Source organism: Tachypleus tridentatus, chromosome 12, assembly GCF_004210375.1.
Source record: "Tachypleus tridentatus isolate NWPU-2018 chromosome 12, ASM421037v1, whole genome shotgun sequence".
NCBI lineage: Eukaryota > Metazoa > Arthropoda > Merostomata > Xiphosura > Limulidae > Tachypleus > Tachypleus tridentatus.
Genome location: NC_134836.1, coordinates 93113351 through 93137795, shown reverse-complemented (window position 1 = coordinate 93137795; position 24445 = coordinate 93113351). Strand labels below are relative to the sequence as shown.

At 33.7% G+C, this 24445-nt stretch overlaps 1 protein-coding gene across 5 annotated transcripts in view; it reads right to left on the bottom strand.

Annotated features, from left to right (window-relative positions):
* LOC143234017 (uncharacterized) overlaps nucleotides 1–24048 on the bottom strand; it is a 132655-nt gene extending 108607 nt beyond the window's left edge. For all 5 annotated transcript variants that reach the window (XM_076471014.1, XM_076471020.1, XM_076471021.1 and 2 more), the window contains exon 1: nucleotides 23921–24048. In XM_076471014.1, the coding sequence (XP_076327129.1) occupies nucleotides 23921–24038 (118 nt within the window). In that variant the 5' untranslated portion in view covers nucleotides 24039–24048. The remainder of the gene's footprint in view (nucleotides 1–23920) is intronic.
* Nucleotides 24049–24445: the final 397 nt, after the last annotated feature.

The following is a 24445-nucleotide window of genomic DNA, read 5'->3' as shown; positions in this document are numbered from 1 at the left end:
AGCATTTACTTATTTATCTGTCGGTAAAAATAACATGACTTGAATAACTCACTGAAACTACAACGTTATGTTCCTATAGATGCAACAAAACCTATGCTATAATGCTTCGAACAAACGAACGCGCCACCAGTGCTTAAAAAAAACAACATAACTTATTAATGAATATATGCATAACTATTATTTTTCGGGTTTACTTTTGCATTCGTTACACGGAATACCAAAAATATACGAACGAAATATATAAATTAAAATTCCTTTGTCTGAAGAACTCACTAATATGACAGTAAATTAATAAATGGAGTGTCTTATGGTTGGTTTTAGGACATTATGAAATAAAAGCTAATGCCAAAAATATTATCAATTTATTGGCTTTTCATTCAGTGCAAATTTTTACTTTTTTCACACAAAAACGATAATTATCTACATAACAACTACAACCCCCCCAAAAAAACATTTCATGGATACGAAAGTAAATGTAAAACTCCGATGTTTTATCATCAAAATCAAAGGTACCTGGAAGACCACTAAAATAAATTATTCATTTTTGAAGAAATAATTACAAGTTTCAGTTGTTGATGGTAACAAATGTTTTTTGTTTTTTTTTGAGTATTACATATGTTTTCATCAGAAGTTTTATCGGGGGCGTCACAAACAGAACATTTAATGATGTGGAGTTTTTTTTTTGGTAATTTTACTTTAGTGAAGTTGATACAATAATAAAATAATGTGATTTAGTTCTAGACAAGATTTGAGAAATCGTACAAACTAGCGACAAAAAACAAACATCCTTTCATAAAAGTGTATTCGAGGTAAGACAGTTATAACTGATGCAGTTTTATTGGTGATTCTTTGTAAATTTGTCGTTCATGAACTTAACTGAAAGTTTCACACAAAAAAGGATTAACAACTAAAATTGGAGGAAAAATTGCTGTGTATAATTACATTTTTTAAAAGAAATATAGTTTTCCTTTGCTTTTGAATCGATGTTTTTTTTAGAATGGTTTAACTTCATCTGTATGGTATTGTAGTTTGTAGTTGCTTTTTTACTCTGTATTCTTGGAATTCAGAACAGGTTCTCACATATGGCGAGATTAATAATTTAAGCAACAAGTATAATGTGTCTATTCTATTTCATTTTGTTCTTCAACCGTTTTCAAATATTTGTCTTCGAACTCTCAATCTGTTATTATTGCTTGTAAAACTACGTGATCTGAAAGAAAAGTCTGATACAGTATGAGCACATGTATATTGGTTTCTAACTATATTTCTTAACCCGATATTGGAGGCTTTCACAAATCAACCTTCGTTACCTGAAGAAAACTAAAATCAACTGGTCAGATCAGTTATGAATGATTTTTGCAATCGTATTTAGAGCAGTAATAACTTTTAGATATTAATATACACGTAGGAACAGGAGTAGGCGAGTAGTTAGCAATATAGGAGTAGAAGGTCCAAGATTTGAGTCACGACGCGTCGCTGAATATGTTTGACAATGTCATAATTGAGGTGCCATAATTGTGATAGCAATTAAACTTTCTATCTAGTTAATAGTAGCTGTATAACAGAGGACACTGGTGGTTACCCTCCTCCAGATCTATCACGAGTTCTAAATTAGAGGTCAGAGGTCTCTGGCCTGATCCTTAAGCCAATTTTCGTATATTATACATATATATGTATATACATACATATCTTATAAAGTATGACGGGTTTTGAAGTTTTTGACTGAAGCTATTTGTTATATGTTTTTGTTATTTGTATACAGACATTTTAAAAAGTAAATATAAAGCATGAGCTATGACGTCGTAGGGTTCTTTAATGAAATTAAATAATATCAGTGTTTTGGACATCTGTTTCAGAGAATGATAAAGGTTAGATTGAATTCAAAGTAAAGGAAGGCTAGTAACAACAAGTACTAACGGTAGACTGAAAACTTTGATGAACATTGTTTCAAAACGAAATAATTGGGCTGGCATGGCCAAGTAGTTGGGGCGCTTGACTCGCCATCTGAGGATCACGGGTTTGAATCCCTGTCACATGCTCACTCTTTCAGCCGTGGGGAAGTTATAATATGACCGTCAATCCCACTATTCATTGGTAAAAGAGTAGCACAAGAGTTGGCAGTGGGTGGTGATGACTAGCTGTCTTCCCTCTTACACTGAGAGGGAAGTTTTACACTGCTAAATTAGGGATGGATAGCGCAGATAGCCATCATGTAGATTTGCGTGAAATTCCAAACGAACTAACAAAAACCAAATAATAAAACAGGTGGCAGCAAACAGTATTTCATCAAGCATTTGATGTCACATAAGAACTTTCAAAAATTAAAATGAAAGTTTAACTCAGTGATCGTCTGTATGTTGTTATGTGATTAAAATAAATGTTTTACATAAAACTTGTAGCTGGAATATTTTTCTCCTTATCACACCCATATTTACTTTGATTTCTTTGAAGGCTGTAAGCACAAAAACAGTTTTGGAGTGTTGTATGTCTTTCCTTTAGTGCACAGTGGAGATATCCGAGTGGCGGAATAATGATCTTCAAATGTAAAGGAGAGTGGACACAAAAGTTCTAAATACATAGGAATAAGCAGACCTTAATTTGTTTGACTAGTTACCGCTTCTATTAGGTGCTATCGGAGGACTCTTCTGAGTCGTGGTTGGTTCCTAAATGCCTCGAGCTTTAGAGTAAAGGAATTTGAGATAAGAAGTTGACGTTGAGTCAAGGTTGTACGTATCGGAAATCAGATGCCATAGAAAGTGCGTTTAAAAACATTGACATTATTATTATGCTAACAATAACGCAATTTATGTTATAAAACCAGTTTCAGTGAATTGATTTTTTAAAGAGATTCTTCTTCATTTTTTCTTCTTTCAAGGTTTCTGAAAAAGACTGTAGATCACAAATAAATGCCCTACCAGTGCTGAGTTATTCTAAAACGATAACAGGAAAACATATTATGAGTTATGAAATGCAAACAATAAGTTATGGAATACAAAAAAATAAAGTTATGAAATACAAAAATATAAGTTATATAATACAAAAATAATAAGTTATGAAATACAAAATGTATTTAATGCGAACACGTTTGTAGGGTTAAATGATATATTATAGAATATGTTCTGTTTTTTAATTTCGCGCAAAAGCTGTCCTTCAGTTAGAAGTCATTGGCAGTTAGTCGATTCCACCCTCCGTCAATTCTTTGACTAACCTTTTACCAATAAAGAGCGGGGTTGATCACCACTTCTTAACGTTCTCACGGCTGAACGTACGGATAATTTCATTGACGCAATTCAACATGGAACTCGCAGTTTAGGAGTTAAGGGCTCCAATCCCCAGTTTCGCAGAGAAAAAGTATAAGATATGTTAAATAAAGAAAGGTATGATTGACATCAAATCATTAACCATCAGATCGGATAGGCATATATCTGGTGAATATAATATAATACACTATAATACAAAAGGATACTTGTATTGGAATTCTAGCCCTACCGGTCAGTAGAGGAGTTACTGGCAATATAAAAATAAATAACTATGACTAGTATCATGGTATTTGCAATCGTTCAGACGTTGGAATTCACATATTCTTAACATTTTATAAACTCACTTACTGTTGGACCTACGATATTGTCTCATTTTAACGCCTGCTTGCGACAGATAATTCATGTACAAGGCTTTGTTCTCGATGTTTACTGCGATGAGCTATAGCTTGTGACTAAAGTCATGGCCAGGTGGTTAGGGTGCTCAACTCATAATCTGAAGGTCGCGGGTTTGAATTCCCCATCCTACCAAACATACTCGCCCTTTCTACCGTGTAACTGTTATAATGTGATGGTGAATCGTTGGTAAAAAAGTGGCACAGGAGTTGGCGGTGGGTAGTTGTCACTAGCTGTCCTCGCTTAGCAGTGAAATTGCAAACACAAACTGACATAAATTTGTGAGAAAAAAAAAAGCACGTCAAAATCGGTAAACGGGTTGTAGGTACCAGACTGCGTAACCGTAATTCAATAATACAATGTAAAAAATACTTCTTCTTCTGATTTAAAAAAAAATATACTCATAAGTCAGACCTGTAAAATGTCTTGCTAGGAACATATAAAGAAAGGGGACTGCTTCATCTCTGACGTTTGTAAATGCCGCTGACCATTGGATTCATGCTTGAATAAAAACAAACAAATCAGATTAATTGGAAGTGAAGAAATGATGCTGATAGTGGAGAGAGGAGGGTAATGAGAAAGACAAATGTTCTAAGAAATCAAGATTGAACTGGATTAGAATAAAGTAAAGTGTCTGATATCAAGTGTCTGTAGAAAATGGAAACGCTGAAACCTCTAAAAACCATTACAGATACAACTGTATCTTTCTCATACTTCATAGATTTCAAATCTGTAAAATGAGTCTGAATAGCAGAGTCAAGTAGCTTATTTATACTAACCAGCGCCTTATAGGATATAATATTTCAAAATTTGGCGAGACGCCTATAGTGATTGGTTTCTCGTGACCCTGGAGGGGGTGTTAACATTTTTTTTATCTCTTCTGTTTGGTTTAGATCGAGCTTGGCCAAGTGTGTAGATTGTTCGAAATGTTAACCCGAGAGTTCACGGCTCACGTTTTTTTTTCCGATAAAACGCGCTCTGTATTTTAAGGTCATAGGTGATTTATAAAGTGCCAGTCAAGTCTTTCTATTCGGTGAGGGTAGCTGAAGAATTAGCGACAGGTGGTGCTGACGTAGCTGCCTTCTTTGCAATATATCAATTCAAAACTAAGGACGGCTACGGGCAGATAGTCTTCTAAGTAGCTTTGCACGAGATCCAGAGGTTATCAAACAAAACCGAATGATGTAAAAAATGATATCGCTGTTTTGAGTACATGTATAAAAAATTATAAAATATCTGCACATTTGGTAAAATAAAAGAGCAAAGAACTAATTATCTTACAGTCAAACGTTTACAAAGTATTTAAGAGTAGCGCCTAACTTTCTGCAGTTCTAAGTTTTTCATTTAGTCCTAGTGAGGCCTTTTGCTTAAACCAAGGTTCATTAGGTACATTAAAGGTCTAGGTGCTATGAAAACTAAAAAACATTGTTTCATTGGTTGGTTATCTTCGTTGTTAATGATAATATCTCAAGAGGTTCGAATAGTTTAAGAGATCTAGATCAGTCCTAAATAGATATAGTTACCCTGAGCTAATAATATAAACAGTTCTAATCAATATGAAATAAAATTATAAAACATAATAAAATTAGATATATTAAACAATCTAATCAGCAATGTGAGTGAAAGTAATAATAAAGGAATGATATAGCTTACTAAGGAAATGAACACTATTTAGGAAACGTAAAATGCTTCTAACTACACGAATTGTTTCAGTTCTCCCTAACCAGGTATTGTGACCAATGAAAATACATTAGAAAATACCGTCAACGTAGCATTAGAGCAGAGTGACACTTGAGACCAATTACAGCACATTTTGCAGTTCAGACTGTTGTTTTTTTCCAGAAGTATTTTATTTTTCTCAAGCAAAGTGACAAACTCCAAGTCCGGTTCTCAAACGAAACGAACTAAACAGTTTTAAACTATACTTATCAAAATGTAAGACTTATTTAGTGAAAACAAGAACTAAAATGCCAATATAAGATGTTTGTGCAATCTTTGTAAGATATACTTTCAGCAGGTTTAAGTAAAGCTGTTGTTTTGGGTTCAGATTAACTTATGTTCTGAAACGAAGCTGATGTTATACTGTTTTAAAATCCTAAAGAAGCACAAGTTTATATGTTGTTAGTTTTATATTTATCAATGCTTCGTTTGATACTTTCTATCCCAGATGTAAGAGATCGATTTACCTTGTAAATGGTAAGCTGTAAATGAAAATTGTAAATTGTGATTTCGGCAACACAGTATTACCAGTTCACCGAACACTTACCATCAAGAGGCGTTGTTTTAAAAGTAAAAATTGTTATGATAGAAAGAAAAGTTAAAATTCTTAAAAACGAGATTGAATATAAAAAAAAAACTGTTCTTTAATAATATTAGGCTTGTTTAAGTATTGTTATAAACTAAGAGTTGCATTGTCTAGAAAATTATTAAACGGATTGAATGCTAATATTTTAAAAGTGAAAGCTGAAAGCTGGGGAAGCATTTGAAACCAATAGGCTCTAAAATATATAATATTAACTTCAGATATTTTTCTCTCCATATTATTTTTAATGTATCCATTTTAGATTCAAAGTTGAAGGTGTATACAAACTCAAATTCATTTTCTATCACCCACAACTCTCTGTTTACGAGGCTATAGTTAATGCCAAAACTTGGAAGTTGGGCTGGATAAGGAAAAACAAACTATTCTCCAAAATTATATTTATATATGGAGTATAATACATTATAAGTTGTGATTTAGACGACGAAAGCTTACGAAGCATTAGCAACAAACAGGCCTAAAATTTATAATAAAAACCTTGTTTGATCCAGATGTTTTCCCACAATATTTTTAATTTGTCCATGTAGAATTAAATACTGTTCACAAAGTGGATATAAATTATAGTATTTTTGTTGTGAAGCGATTGCAGTCTTAAAATGTTATTTTTATTACGACACCATTAAATATCACTCTGTTAAAATTCTCAAGACAAACATTTAAAAAAGGGCTATAATAAATTAATGCACTTAAGCGCAAAAGACTTAGTGTATCATTAATTGTGTTACTTTAGTGCTTTAACACAGGGGTTTTCAAACTTTTTAGACCTGTGGAGCTTCACACCAGAAAGAAAAAATATTCCGGAGCCTTAATTTAAAAAATAGAAACAATCGGTCATTAGCACCAAATAAGGTTTACTTCAAGTTTTTAAATTATAAATTTATTAAAAATATCAATATTTGAAGAAAAATTTTTACTTCTTTTTACTTGTTCAAAAATTTCTGCTTGCAAAATTTATATCAGTAAAAGTACAGTGCACTTATTTATTTATTAGTGGCTCGGATGGGCTTGCTTTTGTTCACAAAGTAGTTCAATATTTGGAGTTATGGTTGTTACCTGTAAGCGCAAACGATCTTCAATATTTAGCTTGTTTCTAAATTTGGTTTTTGTAGCTGTATACAGTGAAAATGTTTGCTCACAAAGATATGTTATTGGAAAACGCATCACAATTTTCAAAGCTCTATTACTTATTTCATGCCCTTTTAAATCCAAAATTATGTAATTTCTTCCTGCTGAAATTTTGTTTTTAGAGTGTAATCAGTTGAAATTTTTATAGACTGTTATTTCTCTTTCAAAGGCAAATCGTAGGTATTTGCAGAGTCAAGAAAGAGATTTTGAATCCACAGTAACTTTTCTAAATGAGGAAGAAAGTGCTCCCCAATAGTTGTACACAAATCAGATATGTGCTGCAAGACTGAAACTTTCGCATCTTCACTGAAGGAAATTTCATTCATAAGTAAAAAATCACTGAGATTTTCGAAGCAATCAAGTTCTTTCATAAGTATATATTCAAGTGTACGTTGAAGTGCTTCCATTTTACTCTGAGCTTTGAAGTACCCTGAATTGTAACATTCACTTTATTTAGATAAGCAACTATGTCCGAAAGGTAACTCACTTATTTACATTCTAAAATTTTTTCTCGAAACCACAAGATAACTATGGCAGAGCTTGAGGGCTCCGCGGAACATTGTTTGAAAAACCACGCTTTAGCATAAGCTTAATGATACTGAAACCTAACTAGTCTAAAGCAATTTTAGGCCTAAGTAACAACTGCGTTAAGCCTTAAACAGTGGAGATTCCAATTCTTTATTTAATAACTTAAACGAAAAAATATGTATAGTTGATTAAAATTATTTAAAATGAAGCAATCGTTAAATAATAATTACACACTTTTCAGAATATTAATTTTTTCACTCAATTCTGAACGAAATTATTGGGCAAAATCAATTAACTGTTGTTTCAATGAATGTTAGACTGGGTGTAAAACGTTTTGAATAAGCGTTATTAAAATACATTTATTGTAACTGCAGTTGTCTGACAAACAGAAATTTAATAATATGGCAACTGTAATGCTGTTAAACACACGTTTTCTTTACTTGAAGGGACATATGATGTAAAGTTTTAGAAGATCGTACACCGTCCTAAATTCATTAATAAGGTTTTAAATACATCCATATATTAACCTGTTGTTGTTGTTTTTTACCAACGAGTTAAGTTTCTTAACAGGTTGTCTAACAATGATATAGAAATGATAGTAAAACTATTAACAATATGTTCTGAATTAACCTTTCCCAATCCCGCTATAGCAGAAATGCTAACAATATGTTCTGAACCTTTCCTGACCTCGCAATTCTGGCAAATACTTAGGTGGTTTTATAGTTTCTTTTTGTGTAAATACGGAAATGAGTGTAAAAAATATCTGGTCTACTGATTCTGAAAGAAAAGGAACTTGTCTATATTTATAATATATATATATATTTTTTTTTTTACTTTTCATATGCTTACAAGAAGAATGAATTAAACTTAAAAACAACATATAATGTAAGGTTTTTAGTTTTGTCTGAATGCAATTAAGAATAGTTTCTGAAGGAAGTGGCCTATGGTAAAGACAACATTTGGATGACGTCACTCGTATCTATTCGGGCAAAGTTTCTAAGATTACCAGGGAGAAAACAATGAATGGTGTGTAGCTGCGGAACGCGTAGCAACGCCTATAGACAACACATTTTTACAGTTGGTGTGGTATGCCTTGCGATAGTACATAAAGTGAAGTACATAAAGGAGGGAAATCACAAATTACCCCAATAAAAGGAGCACGTCATTTACAGTGGACACAATGAGGGCGGAAGCAATGTCAATTAATTCTTTGACATTCGGGCGTAGTCAGCTAAAGTTGTAAACCATGAAGATATCAAACGCTTGGTGTTCGTTGTCGACCAATAGAAAAGTACTTAGCCAATTCGCGTACCACAGAGAGAGCTCTATACAAATAATAAGATGTTGTGATTTGCTTACTGAAGCCGAACTACTAAGGCGGAAACACCATCTTGAATGGCTAAAGTTTGAATTTTATCTCAATAATGCATGTGATTCTTTTATTGTAGCATTGTTTAGAGTACGTAGATGTTTCTTATTTTTGTAACACACCTATCGAACTACATACCTGAAAATTGTAGATTTTTGAATGGTTCTATGAAGTCGCGTGATTGTAGTTCAGTTACATTAGATTTCAGGGATCATTTATTAAATGTGAATGAACTGGAGAGTCATAAGGGATTATGTTAACAAGAACACTGTGAAAATCTTACAGATAGACTGTTTATCAGAGAAAATAGACGTTGGTTCTCAATGAGGCGGGGGAGCGTGAGCCAACACGACGAAAAAAAAGTCGTCATATTAATTAATGACCTGAAAGAAAAAAAAAACGGATGCGCGTAAACGTTGATAGACGGACGGGAAACTTTGTAGCTTGGGAAAAAAAGAGAAAGAAATTGCAAACCTTGAATATAAAATATGGGCTGTAGAAATTGATACACAGCTACATGCATGGTAATTAAAACTTAATGAAAAATAAAACTGAGTTCTCATCACAAAAAAACAGAGTTTAATAAGTTATTTATTATCTCAGCCATTGTATTTAAACTTAAAAGAAAAAGAACAAAGTTTGTTGTCTGGTTTAATGTATTACCCATCATGCACTGTAAGAATATTACCAAGCTGTTCTTGGTTCTCAGAAAATATACATTGTTGATTGTAACTTTTGGTAAATCTGTATTGAAATACAAGCCTTTAGTATAGAACCAAGCTTCTAATTTAGTCTTGCTTCTGTACAATCAACATTTCTGCAATTATAGTCATATTAAGTGATATAATTAAGTACGAAGATGTTAGAGACGAGAGAAAAAATTGGTTTATAGTCCTCTAGAAAGTATACAGTTTATAAGCATCTATTTATCTTATCCAACCATGATACCAAAGCGGCTCTGAAAACAGCATATTAATATCATGGAACCAATCAAATATGTAACGGTTTGTTGTTATTAGCTTTTCTATAATTGTCTGTTTTCTTTTCCCAAAAATTAGTTTAAGCGTTTCCTTGTCTTGCGCAGACTCGTATTAAATACCCTCCCAAAAAAACAATAACCCTGCAATAATAGTAAAATATAAATGTGTTTTTACTACGCAAGGCTAGTCATTATTTGTTCTTAAGCGATTGTGAAACTTCAGAAGTTTGTAAAAAGCACATATAACTTGGATGTGAAAACTAACCTACATCATCGCATAACTATGCACATATAACTTGGATGTGAAAACTAACCTACATCATCGCATAACTATGCACATATAACTTGGATGTGAAAACTAACCTACATCATCGCATAACTACATAGCAAGACTACTATAACAGCAGCTAGTCTGAAACTGGCATGTCAAATATCACCAAGGACAAAAAAGATCAAAGAGCTTTTGATGAATATATATTCCCCTAACGGAACACTAAAGATACGTAATCATGAAGACAATTGTATTTTCTTCCCTCATCGAAGTTACTCTATTGAAAACTTTAGATCTCGAGATAACGCTTGCCAGTCATTTATTAGCTTATTAATAATGATGTTCAGTTCTTATAGAATTAGTTTCGAAGCTGAGGAAGCACAACAAAGACAATTAAATGGAATGCCGCGACTTGTAACACGAAATATTTTATGATACACTTCCATTGAGAAACATCATTCATTGCTTTCCACTTGAGCAAACAGTTTACTCACAACTGGAAATTATTCTAGAAATTAAATGTGCAATAGCGGTTAAAACAACAACAGGTTTCTTTATGTAAAACTAGTGGCTTTCGCAATCTGCGAAAAGTAACCCATCAGTTGAGAACAAGTTCTTGACATTGCCTGAAACTTGGAAAATGATCATTTAAAGACGAACTGCCTTAAACCTAAGGTATGAAAAGTAATAAAAAAGAAAATTATACTGTAAATAAAAAGAGCAATTAATAGCTACTGTTCATTATTTATTTTGAGCTGAGCATGAACAAGACAGATGGTTGAAATTTGTAGCTATAAATAATTTTCTTTTGTAATCTTTCGGAGAAAACATTGCTATCATCAGTTTATTTCGTTTTAATACTGAGAGAAAATAATCTCTTTTGTTGTGTGGTAATTAAAGACCTAGACGGTGAGTAGAAAACAACTTGATCTTATTTATATAAAATATAAAGAAAGTTGCTGAGCAGTGGCTGAGCTATGCGTCGATTTATTAATTTAATATATTACGAATTAAGAGAGAAAGACACGATTCAATATAAACAAGGCCAGGCATAGTTAGGTGGTTAGGGTGCTCGACTCGTAAACAAAGGGTCGAGGGTTCGAATCCCCGTCATACCAACTATGCTTGCCCTTTAAGCCTTGAGGGACGTAGTAATATTACGGGCAATCATACTATTCGTTGGTAAAAAAGTAGCCCAAGAGGTGGCGGTGTGTAGTGATAACTAGCTGTCTTCCCTCTAGTCCTGCAATACTAAATTAGACACGGCTAACACAGAAAGCCATCGTGTATCTTTATAACGCCCCCACGGGTGAAAGGGCGAGCATGTTTGGCGCGACTGGGATGCGAACCCGCGACCCGCCGATTACGAGTCGCACGCCTTAACACGCTCGGCCCTTTCTGTAATATAATAAAGCTCCACTTGCATGATAAAACATCTCACTTGTAAAACCTTGGCTACTGGCTCATGGACTTATTGAAGTATAAGAATGAGCGTGTTTCACAAAGGATGGTAATTTGTTTTCACATTAATTGTGCACGTTTATCCGTTTGCCATTTGGATGGGTGAAGATGAGGGGGGTGAATACATTTTTGTGTGGGGTGTTAATTTTTTTTGTACCTAACAAACAACAACTTAAGTTTCTACATCTTGAGACAAGAAAGGCACTCAGCTTTAGGGTTTTTGTCTCGAATCCCAGCCAGATCTTTCAGGCTTCTTGTGTTTTGTTTTTTACAATACAATGAAGCCCCCACCAACAACTTCTTTGCCTAAAGGCCCGGCATGGCCAGATAGTTAAGGCACTCGAATTGTAATATGAGGATCATGAGTTTGAATCCCCGTCACACCAAACATGCTCGCCCTTTCAGCCGTGAGGGCGTTATAATGTTACGGTCAATCCCACTATTCATTGATAAAAGAGTAGCCCAAGAGTTGACGATAGGTGATGATGACTAGTTGCCTTCCCTCTTGTATTACACTGTTAAATTAAGGACGGCTAGCGCAGATATCCCTCGTGTAGCTTTGCGCGAAATTCAAAACAAACAAACAATCTTTGCCTAAAAATAGCAACCACTTTGGAGATACTTGACTATTGGTTTGTGGACGTAATTCAAGTTCTAGAATAAAGTGGTTGTGATACTACTTCTTACATAGAAGTAGTTTTTGAGTCGATGTGTGTTATTCTCTTGTTTTACTGTATACAAAGATAAAGGGAAAACTTTAGGTTTTAACTTAAAATCAACAAATGATAATCAGGAGAACCACATTAATAAAACCTGAAAAAAACGTTTTATGAGTTGGTGAAAGTCAGGCGCTATAAATAACAAGCCAACCATTGGCACATTAGCAATATATTATAAATGTAACGTAGTTTTACGTGTGATATTCTTTTCATAAAGTTTTAGCAACACGTTTGGTTTGTTTCGAATTTCGCGCAAAGCTACTGAGGGCTATCTGCGCTAGCCGTCTCTAATTTAGCAGTGTAAGACTAAAGGGAAGGAAGCTAGTCATCACCACCCACCGTCAATTCTTTGGCTACTCTTTTACCATTATTCAGCCGTGGGAGCGTTATAAGGGCCTTAGCAATAAGAAGAAACATGCATGAACCTTCTGTAAGAAAACGATTTATGAATAGAAACATTTTTAGTGAATATTTCAAAGTCTGACTTTAATACTATAGAAAACTTAAAATGCGTAGTATCTTTGAAAGCAAACCTTTATTAATAAAAACACTTATTCGCGAAAACTGATCAATATTATGGTGTATTATTATCGAGACTTACGTATATATCTGTAAAATCTTTCAAAACTGTTTTCCATGTGTATAAACTCATATTCGTGAAACTTCTATCAGTGCTGTTGTTCTATCGCTCTAGAGGTTCTCATGTATATAGTACCTTCAATGCCAGTTATTTAATAATAAAATTCTATGCTTTTGAAGCTTCTATGAAGGTTATCTTTTATCATAGAGAAACTTACTAGAAAAATTTTACATATAAAGTCTAGACTCGTGTGGTTAAAGATACGATCTATAAGTGTCTCATCTAGTTCATGACTAAGCAAATAAAAACGTGTAAGTAAAAAATTATAACGTTGTTCATATAATTTCAGGTTTGTTCGTGAAAAAGGTGTTGCAGTCATAGCAATCATTACACCAATCAACTGACCTCCAGACATAGCACTGCAGTCCGCTTCATGATCTGTAACTCAGGGACTATGTAAACGGTACATGACTGGGACCACCATCACCACATAAATCATCAGGAGGCTAAGTTTAATGTAAGTTTGGCTGCTTTAAGTGTGCTAAAAATTTAACAATTAATCGTGTAAATTGAAACGTTACACAGTTTGAGTAAAAATGATCAAAGCTGAACTATTTGAGTGAATAAATACACTATTATATGTAGGGAAAATCCTCAGTGAACAGTACGCGATTTGTAGGAGCAAACATAGCGTTTAGATTATAGTTGCATTATGCAGGAGAGAGGGTGGAAGGTGTTTTGTGTTTGTTAAAATTGTTTTTCTGCCTGATAGGATGACCTGAAGGAATGACTATTCTTGCTGTAGAAATAATAACATGATTTTATACTTTAAAATATTTGGGTTTCTGTCAGCTTGTACAACTTGCAAGTTGAACTTCACTAACTAAGCTCAGCCTGATAAAGAAACAGTGATAAAATTACATGATTGAGTTGCATTACTGGTACTTTTTGAAAAACACTGCACGTTTTTTTCGTCAAAATTTTGAAATTTTCAGTGAAATTCTTCTCTATACTTTTAGTTCCCTGGTGGGACAGCGGTAAATCTTCAGATTTACAACCCTAGAATCAGGGCTTCGAGTCCTCTTAGTGAACACAGCAGATAGTCCGATGTGGCTTTGATCTAACATAACATACACTATACATTTTAAGTTTTGCACAAGAAATTCTAATTTGAGTGATAATTTAATTTATGCTTTACGATGTTTTTGAAATGGAGGAACATCCAAGAGGTGTTTACGACTGGCACTCATGAGGATCACGTTGTTGTGGCTAATTTAGCGCAAAGCTGCACGACAAGCTGTCTGCGTCACCTTTGGATTCTAATGTTGTGAATCCACAAGATTACCGCTAATCCTTCTTTAACTTGTATTTCTGTAAAGTCTTACGATTAATCAAAAAATTGATTTACAGTGTAAGATTACGAGGATAAAGCATAAAAAGTATAGTTTTATTGGTGGAGTAATAAGCATAGTTTTATTGATGGACTATAATAAGCATATGTTTATTTTAACTAACTAAAATAGATATTAATTTAAAACAACAACAATTTTATAGTTAGAAATATTGTACATGACCTTTCCATTTGAATTGTTTATCAAACGAATAACCTATTTTACGTAAGCCGGAAGGCCTGAGATACTAAACAAAAACTAAAGTGAGTTGAAGTTATTAAGTTATCAGATGTGGTGTACGGAACAAAAACTTTAAATGAAACATTATAATCTCCATTGTCTTCATTAACTATGTGTCACTAGGGAAAAAAACTGTAATTTAACAAATCACTCTCTTGTGATTTATATATACCTAAACGATGGAGGCAAATAAAACAAAAATAACTTTGATAAAGTAATAATACCCCCCGAAATAAACTTTCCTTTTTGACAAAGGCTCTTTGTACAAGTTGTATTAGATATGCCAGTACGAAGAACCTTAAAAAGATCTAGGTGACATAAATCTTGTAAGTATTCTTTTATTTCAAATGTAAAGAAATGAGAGCGTATTATACATAGAGAGAGAGGGTTGTATAATTATCAGTTTTAGTATTTAATAATAACAGTGCAGAGCGCTTATAACACGTATTTAACAAGTACAATAATTCGGAATGAACAGTACACTTCTTATACGAGTATAACAATATCAGACGAATAGTAAATTTTCTAAGTTGCCTGTCAGTCTCTGTTTTAAAGCCTAGACAATGGTCAGAAAGATTAAAATTACAGGCAAACTCCTACAAAATTGGAAATATACGGAGTACTCGAGGACGTCCATTTTAACCGTTTCATATTTTAATTTTCATGCCTTTTGCGATATGAAAGGAAACATAAAAGCGAAAGTGTGGAGTCTTTTAGAAAATCTAAAAGGAAATACATTCATTTAAACAGATAATGCCTACACCTTAATTCTATTTAAGTCCTTAGGCCACAAAAAAAAATATCTCTCTAGGTGTCGCGCCAGATTTTGAAATATTACGTCCAAGAAGGCGCAGATTGCTAAAAAATAAACTTCTTGGCTCTGCTATTTGAATTTTTTTTCAGATTTGAAATCCTTGAAGTACGAATAAAGATACAGCTGTAAATAGTAGTATTGGTTATAGAGGTTTCAGTGTTTCTATATTCTTCCTTATTAATAGCGTATGATTTGCTTTCTTGATTTTGACCTCTCAGGACAGTTTTCACTCTCATTGTTCTTCTTTCTTCACTTTCAGCATCATGTATTCGCTTTCAGTTAACATGACTTGCTTTACTCCAGCATGAATCCAAAGGTAAGGAGCCCCAACAAAGACCACAGGTGAAGCAGTCTCCTTTATTTCTATGTTTGTGTCCTGGCAAGGGATTCTACAGATTTCACTTATGAGCACGTTTTTTCAATCAAAAGAAGAAGCGTTTTTAAATTCGATTAGGGTTACATAGTCTTGCGCCTCCAATCTGTTTTTCGACTTTGACGTTTTTCCTCTAAATTTGGGTCATTTCACGTGACCGAAGATCTTCAGCATAAAGATTATATATATATTTTTGGAATTTCGTGCAAAGCTACACGAGGGCTATTTGCGCTAGTCGTCCCTAATTTAGCAGTGTAATACTAGAGAGAAGGTAACTAGTCATCACCATCTCTTGAACTACTATTTTACAAACAAATAGTAGAATTGACCACAAATTATAACGCCCTCACGGCTGAAAAGGCGAGCATGTTTGATGTGACAGGAAGTTGAACCCACGACCCTCAGATTACGTGGTGAGCGCCCGAACCAAGCTGGCCATGCATAAAGAGGAAAGACAATAAAGTGTTTAACAAAAAATTATGCTGTTATGCTCACAATCTAATTACTTTAGAATTATTTGAAGATTTCGTTTTGTATGTACAAATTAACCTCAAAATAAAGATACGCAATCAAAATATGCGAAATAATTGTATTTTGGTATATTGTTATCCGATCAAAACTACGGCAAGAATACCGAAAACTTGCTAATTAGAGAATTTTTAACGTAGAGAAAAGTCTGTATAAATCTGTATGTTAATTTACCCGTTTTGTGAGCCTCAAGAAACGAGGCACAAAGATATGTTAGATGTAATTCAATTTATATTTCAACGTCTTGCTATTTAGAAATGTAAAAATGAACGAAAATTCAGAAATACACTTTAGTGTAACAAACAAATGTGTAAGTTTTTGAATGAACGCACGCCAACAATAGCTTGTTTTTCTGTTTATCTTTAAAACATGAATTATAAATCTGTGTTTACAAGCATATAAACAATTTCTATAAAGTACTAACTAAAATTAAGATTTATCGTATGTTTGTCTTTTGTTGTAGCAAATATTTTTTGTTTGAAGTTAAGAACAAAGCAAAGTAATAAACAATCTTTTCTCTGCCCACCACGGGTATTGAAACCCTAGTTCTAGCACTATGAGGTCCCAGACAGTGTCCACTGAGAGGAATCGAACCTCTGATTTTAGCGTTACAAATCCGAAGAGTTATCAATGTTGCACAGGATTTATTGATGAACAATAAACATACAATTATAAATCGCTTGATGTGTGTGGAGTGTCTAGCCTGTCACGACTTGAACTTATAAGAACTGTTAAGTTTGAAAACATTTATATTTTAATATCTACAGAAGACCGCGCAAAATACTGAATGAAATCGTTATGATAAACTCTTATCTCCCTTCTTTTTATTGTAACACTCACGTTTATCCATATGCATAATCGTTATTCGTTGATGAATTTCAGTTTGTTTTTGCAATTTCGCGCAAACCTGCATGAGGGCTAATTGCGTTAGCCGTCCTCAACTTAGTAGTGTAAGACTGGAGGGAAGGCAGCTAGTCATCAACACCCACCGCCTACTCTTGAGCTATTCTTTTTCCAATGCGTAGTGGGATTGATCATAACAGTATAACGCCCCACGGCTGAAAAGGCATGTTTGGTGTAACGAGTATTCGAACATGCGACCCTCGGATTACAAGTCCAGTGCTTTAACCACCTGGCCATGCCAGGCCTTCGAATTTCAGCCTAAGATACTTGAGTAATATCTTTTCTAGCTGTTCCTAATTTGGAAGTGATAGAATAGAGGGAAGGTGGATAGTTGACACCATTCACGGCCAGCTCTTGGGATACTCTTTCACCAATGAATAATAGGATTGATCATCAGATGGTGTCGTCTCACGACTACAAAGGCGAAGTTATTCGGCGACGGATTTATATTCCGCGACTTGCAAATTATCGGTCGAGTGCTCTAACCACTAGGGCATGCCAGGTGCCAAAATCTGTTGTCCCAAAGCAGAACGTGACGATGACCGAAGAAGGTCGAAACGTTGTTCGCTCCTCTACATAAAACATTTTCTCAACCCAAACAGCCGTTTTTACATATATATTTTTTCTCTACAAGTGGGTTTTCTCGCAATCACCGATGTAGTGATGTTCTGTTTATTGAATGATTTTGCTAAATGAAATACGCATATTTATACTATATAACAAGTACGTGTGTACCGGATAGATAGAACTGATTAAAATATATATTATTGAGCATTTTATCTTAATATGTTTTAGATTTTGAATGCTAGAAAACGACCTGTGAACAAATAAGAGCTCAATATTCTGACACATACATTACTAACTCTTTAATCGATTAAAATATCTTACTTGTCCTCTTAATAGTTCAGCGAAAGGTAAGCGAAGTTTGAAATAAAGGACACAGAGCAACACCAAACGTACAGATTTTTTTTGTAATTAAAACTGGCCAGATGACTCTTATAAATAATAATATAAAAATATTGAAATATTGCAATTTGTTTTGTAATTTTTATGAATTGAATTCAAAAATCATAATATTAAATTATTAACCTCTTATTCTGTACAGATAAATATTATAGCGTTGGTACTGATATTAATACGGGTGATATATAAGTGTAAAATCATTATGATAGAAGCCCCTCGCGTTTGTCGTTAGCCAATGCTATCAGGTCATCCCATAAGTAATGCCCGAAAATTTAATACAGAAAGTACATCACAATTCCTGTCTTTGTAAAAGGCTTTAATGACCAAAATATGTAGTAGGACATGTATAAAAATGTTCAGAGAAATAAAAGAAACTAACCCAATTCCACCTATTCAGATCATTAATGGAATAAACCCTTATGAAGATGGATGTACCTGAGAAGCACATTATGAGTTTAAAAAAGGCAATAGTGCAACAGAAACTACACGAAACATTCAAGATGTTTATGGTGCGGAGTCTCTCAATGAAAGAAAATGTCAAAGGTGGTTTCAGAGTTCAGATCAGGTGACTACAACTTAAATGACGCGACATGTTCAGGTCGTCCTATTGAGTTTAATGACGACTTGCTGCTGGCTGTATTTGATGAAGATTGTGCTGTAACAGTTGAATAACTAGCACAGAAGCTTAATTCAACTCATTCAACAGTTTACCGTCATTTACAACAGCTTGGAAAGGTGTCAAAACGTGGAAAATGGGTCCCCAATGAGTTAACAGAAACCAACCTTAGAACAAGAGTGAACATTTGAACTTTTCCGCATTCTCGTGAACGTAACTCACATTTTAGCCCCCCAATGGCTTAGCGGTATGTCTGCGGACTTACAACGCTAAAAACCGGGTTCCGATACCCGTGGTGGGCAGAGCACAGATAGCCTATCGTGTAGCTTTATTTTTAACTCAAAACAACAATGACATTTTTAATGACTGAAATTGAAAAAATAAATATTTTATAAAAAATGTTAAGTGCCGCAGACAACTGACTAAGACACAGCCCAAAATGGACCTCCACCCTAGGAAAGTCTTGTTAAGCGTTTGGTGAGATATTGTTGGTGTGATTCACTCTGTGTTGCTGCTACTCAACCTAACGATTATATCAGACTTCTATTGTCAACAGTTAGAGTGCTTGAGTGTTGAACTGAGAGAAGAGAGGCCTGCTTTGATCAATTGTAAAGGTGTTGTGTTACATCAGGACAATGTACGACCCCATACAGCAAGGATCACATCTGCAAAGATTGAAGAGCTAGACTGGGAAAACTTCCACATCCTCCTTATTCTTCAGACCTTACCCCATCTGGTTATCATCTATTCCGAAGTTTGCAGAACTATTTTGATGGGAAAGAGCTTGGAAAACTTGAAGATGTCAAAACTACCCTCTCTTCATTCTTTTCCTCCAAACTCCAATAATTTTATAGAAGTGGCATTCAGAAGTTTGTAAATCGTTAGCAGAAAGTAATTAATAATAATAGAACATGTATTTTTGATTAAATAACAATTAAAATCGTTTGAATTCTTTCTCATTTTCTGAACCTAAAATCGGACATTACTTCAGGGATAACCTGATATATTCTTCTCTGATGTAAGTACCAGACAATTGTTGCTTTTAGTGACTAAGAATACGTCTCGCTCTATCAGCATATCTAACTTTGTTACGTTTAGAGTTGAAGTGGAATCCATACAGGAAAATTAATTTAGCCTAAACATTGTAATAAAATATATTATTTGATCGTCACACCATCTTTAATATACTTATCCTGTGTAGCTCTGTGTAGAGATATATGTTTTCCGGTCTGACTTTGGGAGATGATTTAAACGGTAAAGTGTAAAAGTTGCGAACTAAGAGTCGAATAAGAAATATCTTGACAGCTAATTTATTGAAAATTTAAATCAAAAGATTTTAATATTAAAGTCTTTACCTTAGAAAATACCCAATTTTGCGAGAATAATTTAATATTACTACGATAATCTTTTAAAGTATAAAACACAAGCTGCCATAAATCACAACACACACACACAACTTTCTTTACTTTGTGTTTGTTTTCATGAAAATGTTCAATGTTTGACGCAGTTTCCTTAAAGAAAGAGTGAAAAAAATTAGTAGGATTTTTAACATTATTTGTAATAAAGCCAACAGATGTGATGTATGAAAACAAATTATATTTCATCAACCACCCGAAAAAAGCAAACAAAGGTAAATATAGAGTTTCGTACAAGACAGTAGGTGGGGCGTGGTTTAAAACTTCCGTGGTCTTGCTTTAATGCCGTCATCTAATAACAGTGACGTCATTTAATAACATTGTAGCTTTGGGCAGAAAAAAATGTAGCTGTCTCTTTAAGATAAAAATTGGACACTTAAGTAACGCTTTTGTTTTGAGGAGAGGATGACTGTTACTTCAGGTACAGATTATTAATGTGATAACGTTACTTATTTTTGTTCAGAATAAATTTTATGTTGGCGTATAAATTATTTTTATTCAGCGATACAACCTAACTTTAACAGTAAGTAAAATCATTAGTTGTTTAATAGCAAACACACATTAGGCTGTGTGATTTATCCATCATTGGAAATCGAACCCTACATTTTAGCGTTGTAAGTCTACAAACTTAATGCTGTTTCATCGGGAGACAGGCGAGATTATACTACTATTATACTATTATTTTGCTAAAACAAACGTTGTCAATAAATTAGAGGTTTTTTGGCAATATAATTGAAGCGCTTTAATGTTACAATGCTATATTTGTGAATCAATAGATGGATAGGTACCCCCCGTTAGTACAGCGGCAAGCCTACAGATTTACAACACTAAAATGAGGGGTTCGATTCCCCTTTGTGGATTCAGCATATAGCGAGATGTGGCTTTGTTGTAAGGAAAACATAAACAGGTGGATAGATAAATATAGATAAAATATAGATGAAATAGATAAAACGTAAATTGAAATTTTGTTTGATCAAGGAGCTAGAGTAGAAAAGTGAACACTTATTAAGTACACATAAGGTAGGTTAAATTTACTTTTAAACAATTAAAATTCGGAGTTCGATCCAAACGGAGTACACGTTTAAGATAGAATCAATCTATTGTGCAACTTTGTGATTTCTATCTGTCTTAATTACCAGATTCTCAAAACTTATTCTAACAAAACACGCAACCACGCCAACATTTATACACAGCACACGTACACAGAACTTGAAACTGTATTGCCGGACCTCCTGAAGCGTAGTATACAACATAATGAAAACGCAGTATCCTTTCATATCGTAGATGCCTTTTTAATGACTTACGATAAGGCTTTAAAAGATTGGTTCAAACGGAAGTCTTATTAACTGACTCAAGTTATTTATTTAAAATGTGTTTTATATTCCTACGGTATCTCCATCAGACGAATATATTTAAGTAAAGATGAATAGTTTACGTTACTGGATGTCGTGGTCTTCTCATCTTTGTTACATGTATATATACATGTAAATGTCAGTGAAGCAACAGGCGGACATGAAAAGTCGAGGCCACCAATTCGTCCATTTAGCAAACATTTCTAACCCTAATTAAAGCTATCAGAAAAGAATAAACAAGTAAGCTTGGTTTTAGAATAAAGTTATCCTGCCTTATTGCCTTACAACCACAACGAAATACAACCCGTATATACGTAATTACTGAACAAAATGTATCATTTAGGAAATTAATCGTTCTGTTTTTGGCTTCCCAAGGAAAACACATTCTAGAATTTCGACGTCTTATGACAGTCTAATAAACGTAAAAATGAGCGTTTCTGAGGCTAGAAGAATACAAATTTACACTCGTGTTTAGCGAAACATGTAAATGTAATGAAAATAATAATAATCCAATGGAAAGGATAAGGGATTAAAATAGGGGAGTCAATCTTCGCGCTGGGGGGGGCGCATAACAGATAAGTCGTTGTTCATCTTTACACTAAACAAACAAAAATTGATCGACTGAACATAAAGAAACATTTTAAAGATAAAATTCAATGATTAGTTATTGTTTTGAATTAAGCACAAAGCTACACAATGGGCTATCTATGCTCTGCCCACCACGGATATCGAAACCCGGATTTTAGCGTTGTAAGTCCGCAGAGATACCGCTGAGCCACTAGGGGGCTTCTTAATGATTAGAATCAAGAACTAAGTTCTCAAACTACATAAATTTCCGAAATAAAGTTAAAACTCTGCGAGAAATCAAAGTGTAGGTTTTTGTAAAATTACTAAATTACTGGTGACTAAGGCTACAGGGAAGCATATTGTTCGGTAGATCAGTGCTTCCCGAGCCAAAAGCTACTGAGTTCCGGTAGATCTTTTCAGTATTTCGCCGCGTCCCAGCCGTTGGGAAACCTTGTGCTAAATTATAAAGTTCTTATTTTCTTTTCTTTAACTTTTAGGCACAGATGAATGTAGGAAGATAATTCCAGAATACTTCAGTTTACATCTTGTATTAAATGATTGACTGAGTGATATCAAGAGGTTTATTCTACTTAAAAGGCGACATATATACTATTTATTTTAGTCCCCGTTTTTGTCTTTTGTTATGTTTTCCGTAATATCATTTTGCAATTTTATTCTGTCCATTTAAACAGATTGTGTATTTGTTTGATTAGTGCTAACTGTTATTTACTACTGATCAATATCAGAATTACTCCACAAAATCACACGTGCATGAATTATCTCTCACGCTATCTGATGTGACTATAATCAAGCGTAGATTTTTGATCTAATGAAAGAGTTCAACTCAATATACTTGATGAAGCAGTCATACAAGAAACGATTCAGAAATATCAACCTGTGAACGTGACTCTATCAAATACGGCAAAAACAGTGAATTAGGTGCCAGTAGTTTGCATGAGTTATTGTACTTTATATTTTATCATATAACATAACATATAAAGTACGCTACTAAAATAGTGTGTATATACAATATCGAAACAAAATAAGTTCATAATACTAAATCACACAGTATAAAAAAATTAGATGAATCGAGCGCTTTCGTAAGACCTTCATTCTTCAGTAACGAATTTCAAACCTTAAAAAATGCATTTGAAATTTATCATTCAGTCTTTTGAGATTAATGGCTCCTTCTAGACGTATGGTTTTTTTTAAGACTTTATGGATTCAGTGTGTTTATTTTATTATCATATTTTAAAAATGTAACATAAAAACATATATCATCCATATATAAAAAATTGAAAGTAATACATTATTTTTTCACTAAGTCATAAACATTATGTTATCATGAGGGTCATTTTGCATTTTGTTTATAAACGTTTGAAATATGCAGTATGTATATGGTTATGTTACTAATTTTATGCAGGTGTTGAATCTTTGTGTTTTGTGTTCATTCGTAGGAAAAATACAATAAATATATTTGATAAAAGAAATATTTTTATATCCATTTTTATTACTAGATTCTCAAATAATATTTTAATAAAATGCTTTTCTTGATTTTTCGAATCCCAGCTCTTAATATTCTTATAAAAATACGTAATATTTAATTACTTCAGTTTACAGACAGCTTTATCATTTTGTTCAACTATACCATTATCTGTTTCAAGTATTGTGATATTGTAGACAACCAGCTAATATCACTGAAAATATTTATTACAAATTATATAAATTAAAACTGTAGAATGAAATCACCTACGTTTCTTTTTGGCTTCTGGGTCTGTTGGGATAGGAGACCCTGAAAAGGAAAACCCAGGAGACATGTCCATCATGGTGAAGGTGGGATTCACCGAGAGTTGAGTATGTTCGCCCTGCATCAAGTTATTACCAGGAATGCCCGTAGTCTATCTCTTGAAGTTCCTGGTGAGAAGTGAGGATGGCGGACAACGGAGATTCTGTGGGTTGCTGTTAAATGACAGTGCCGGTTTGAAGTATAAACAACACAAATCTTGAGAGTTTTTGTTTCTTTCTAAGAGCACGGTACACCTGTAGATATCATCATGTTTGGATCACTTGCCGCAGGTCTTTAAAATCGATTGACTAAGTCCTTCAGGGCAAATGGCCTATTTAGTCGAAAAAAACAACACAAAAAATTGCTGTTTCAGCAATATGTTCTTTCCTTTTTTTATTTGGCAAATCTCAAACCTAGAATTTGTGCTATAATCAGTATGGTAGCTCTGACTATTAGAATACATCAAAAATAAAGAAACAGGGAAGGATATTT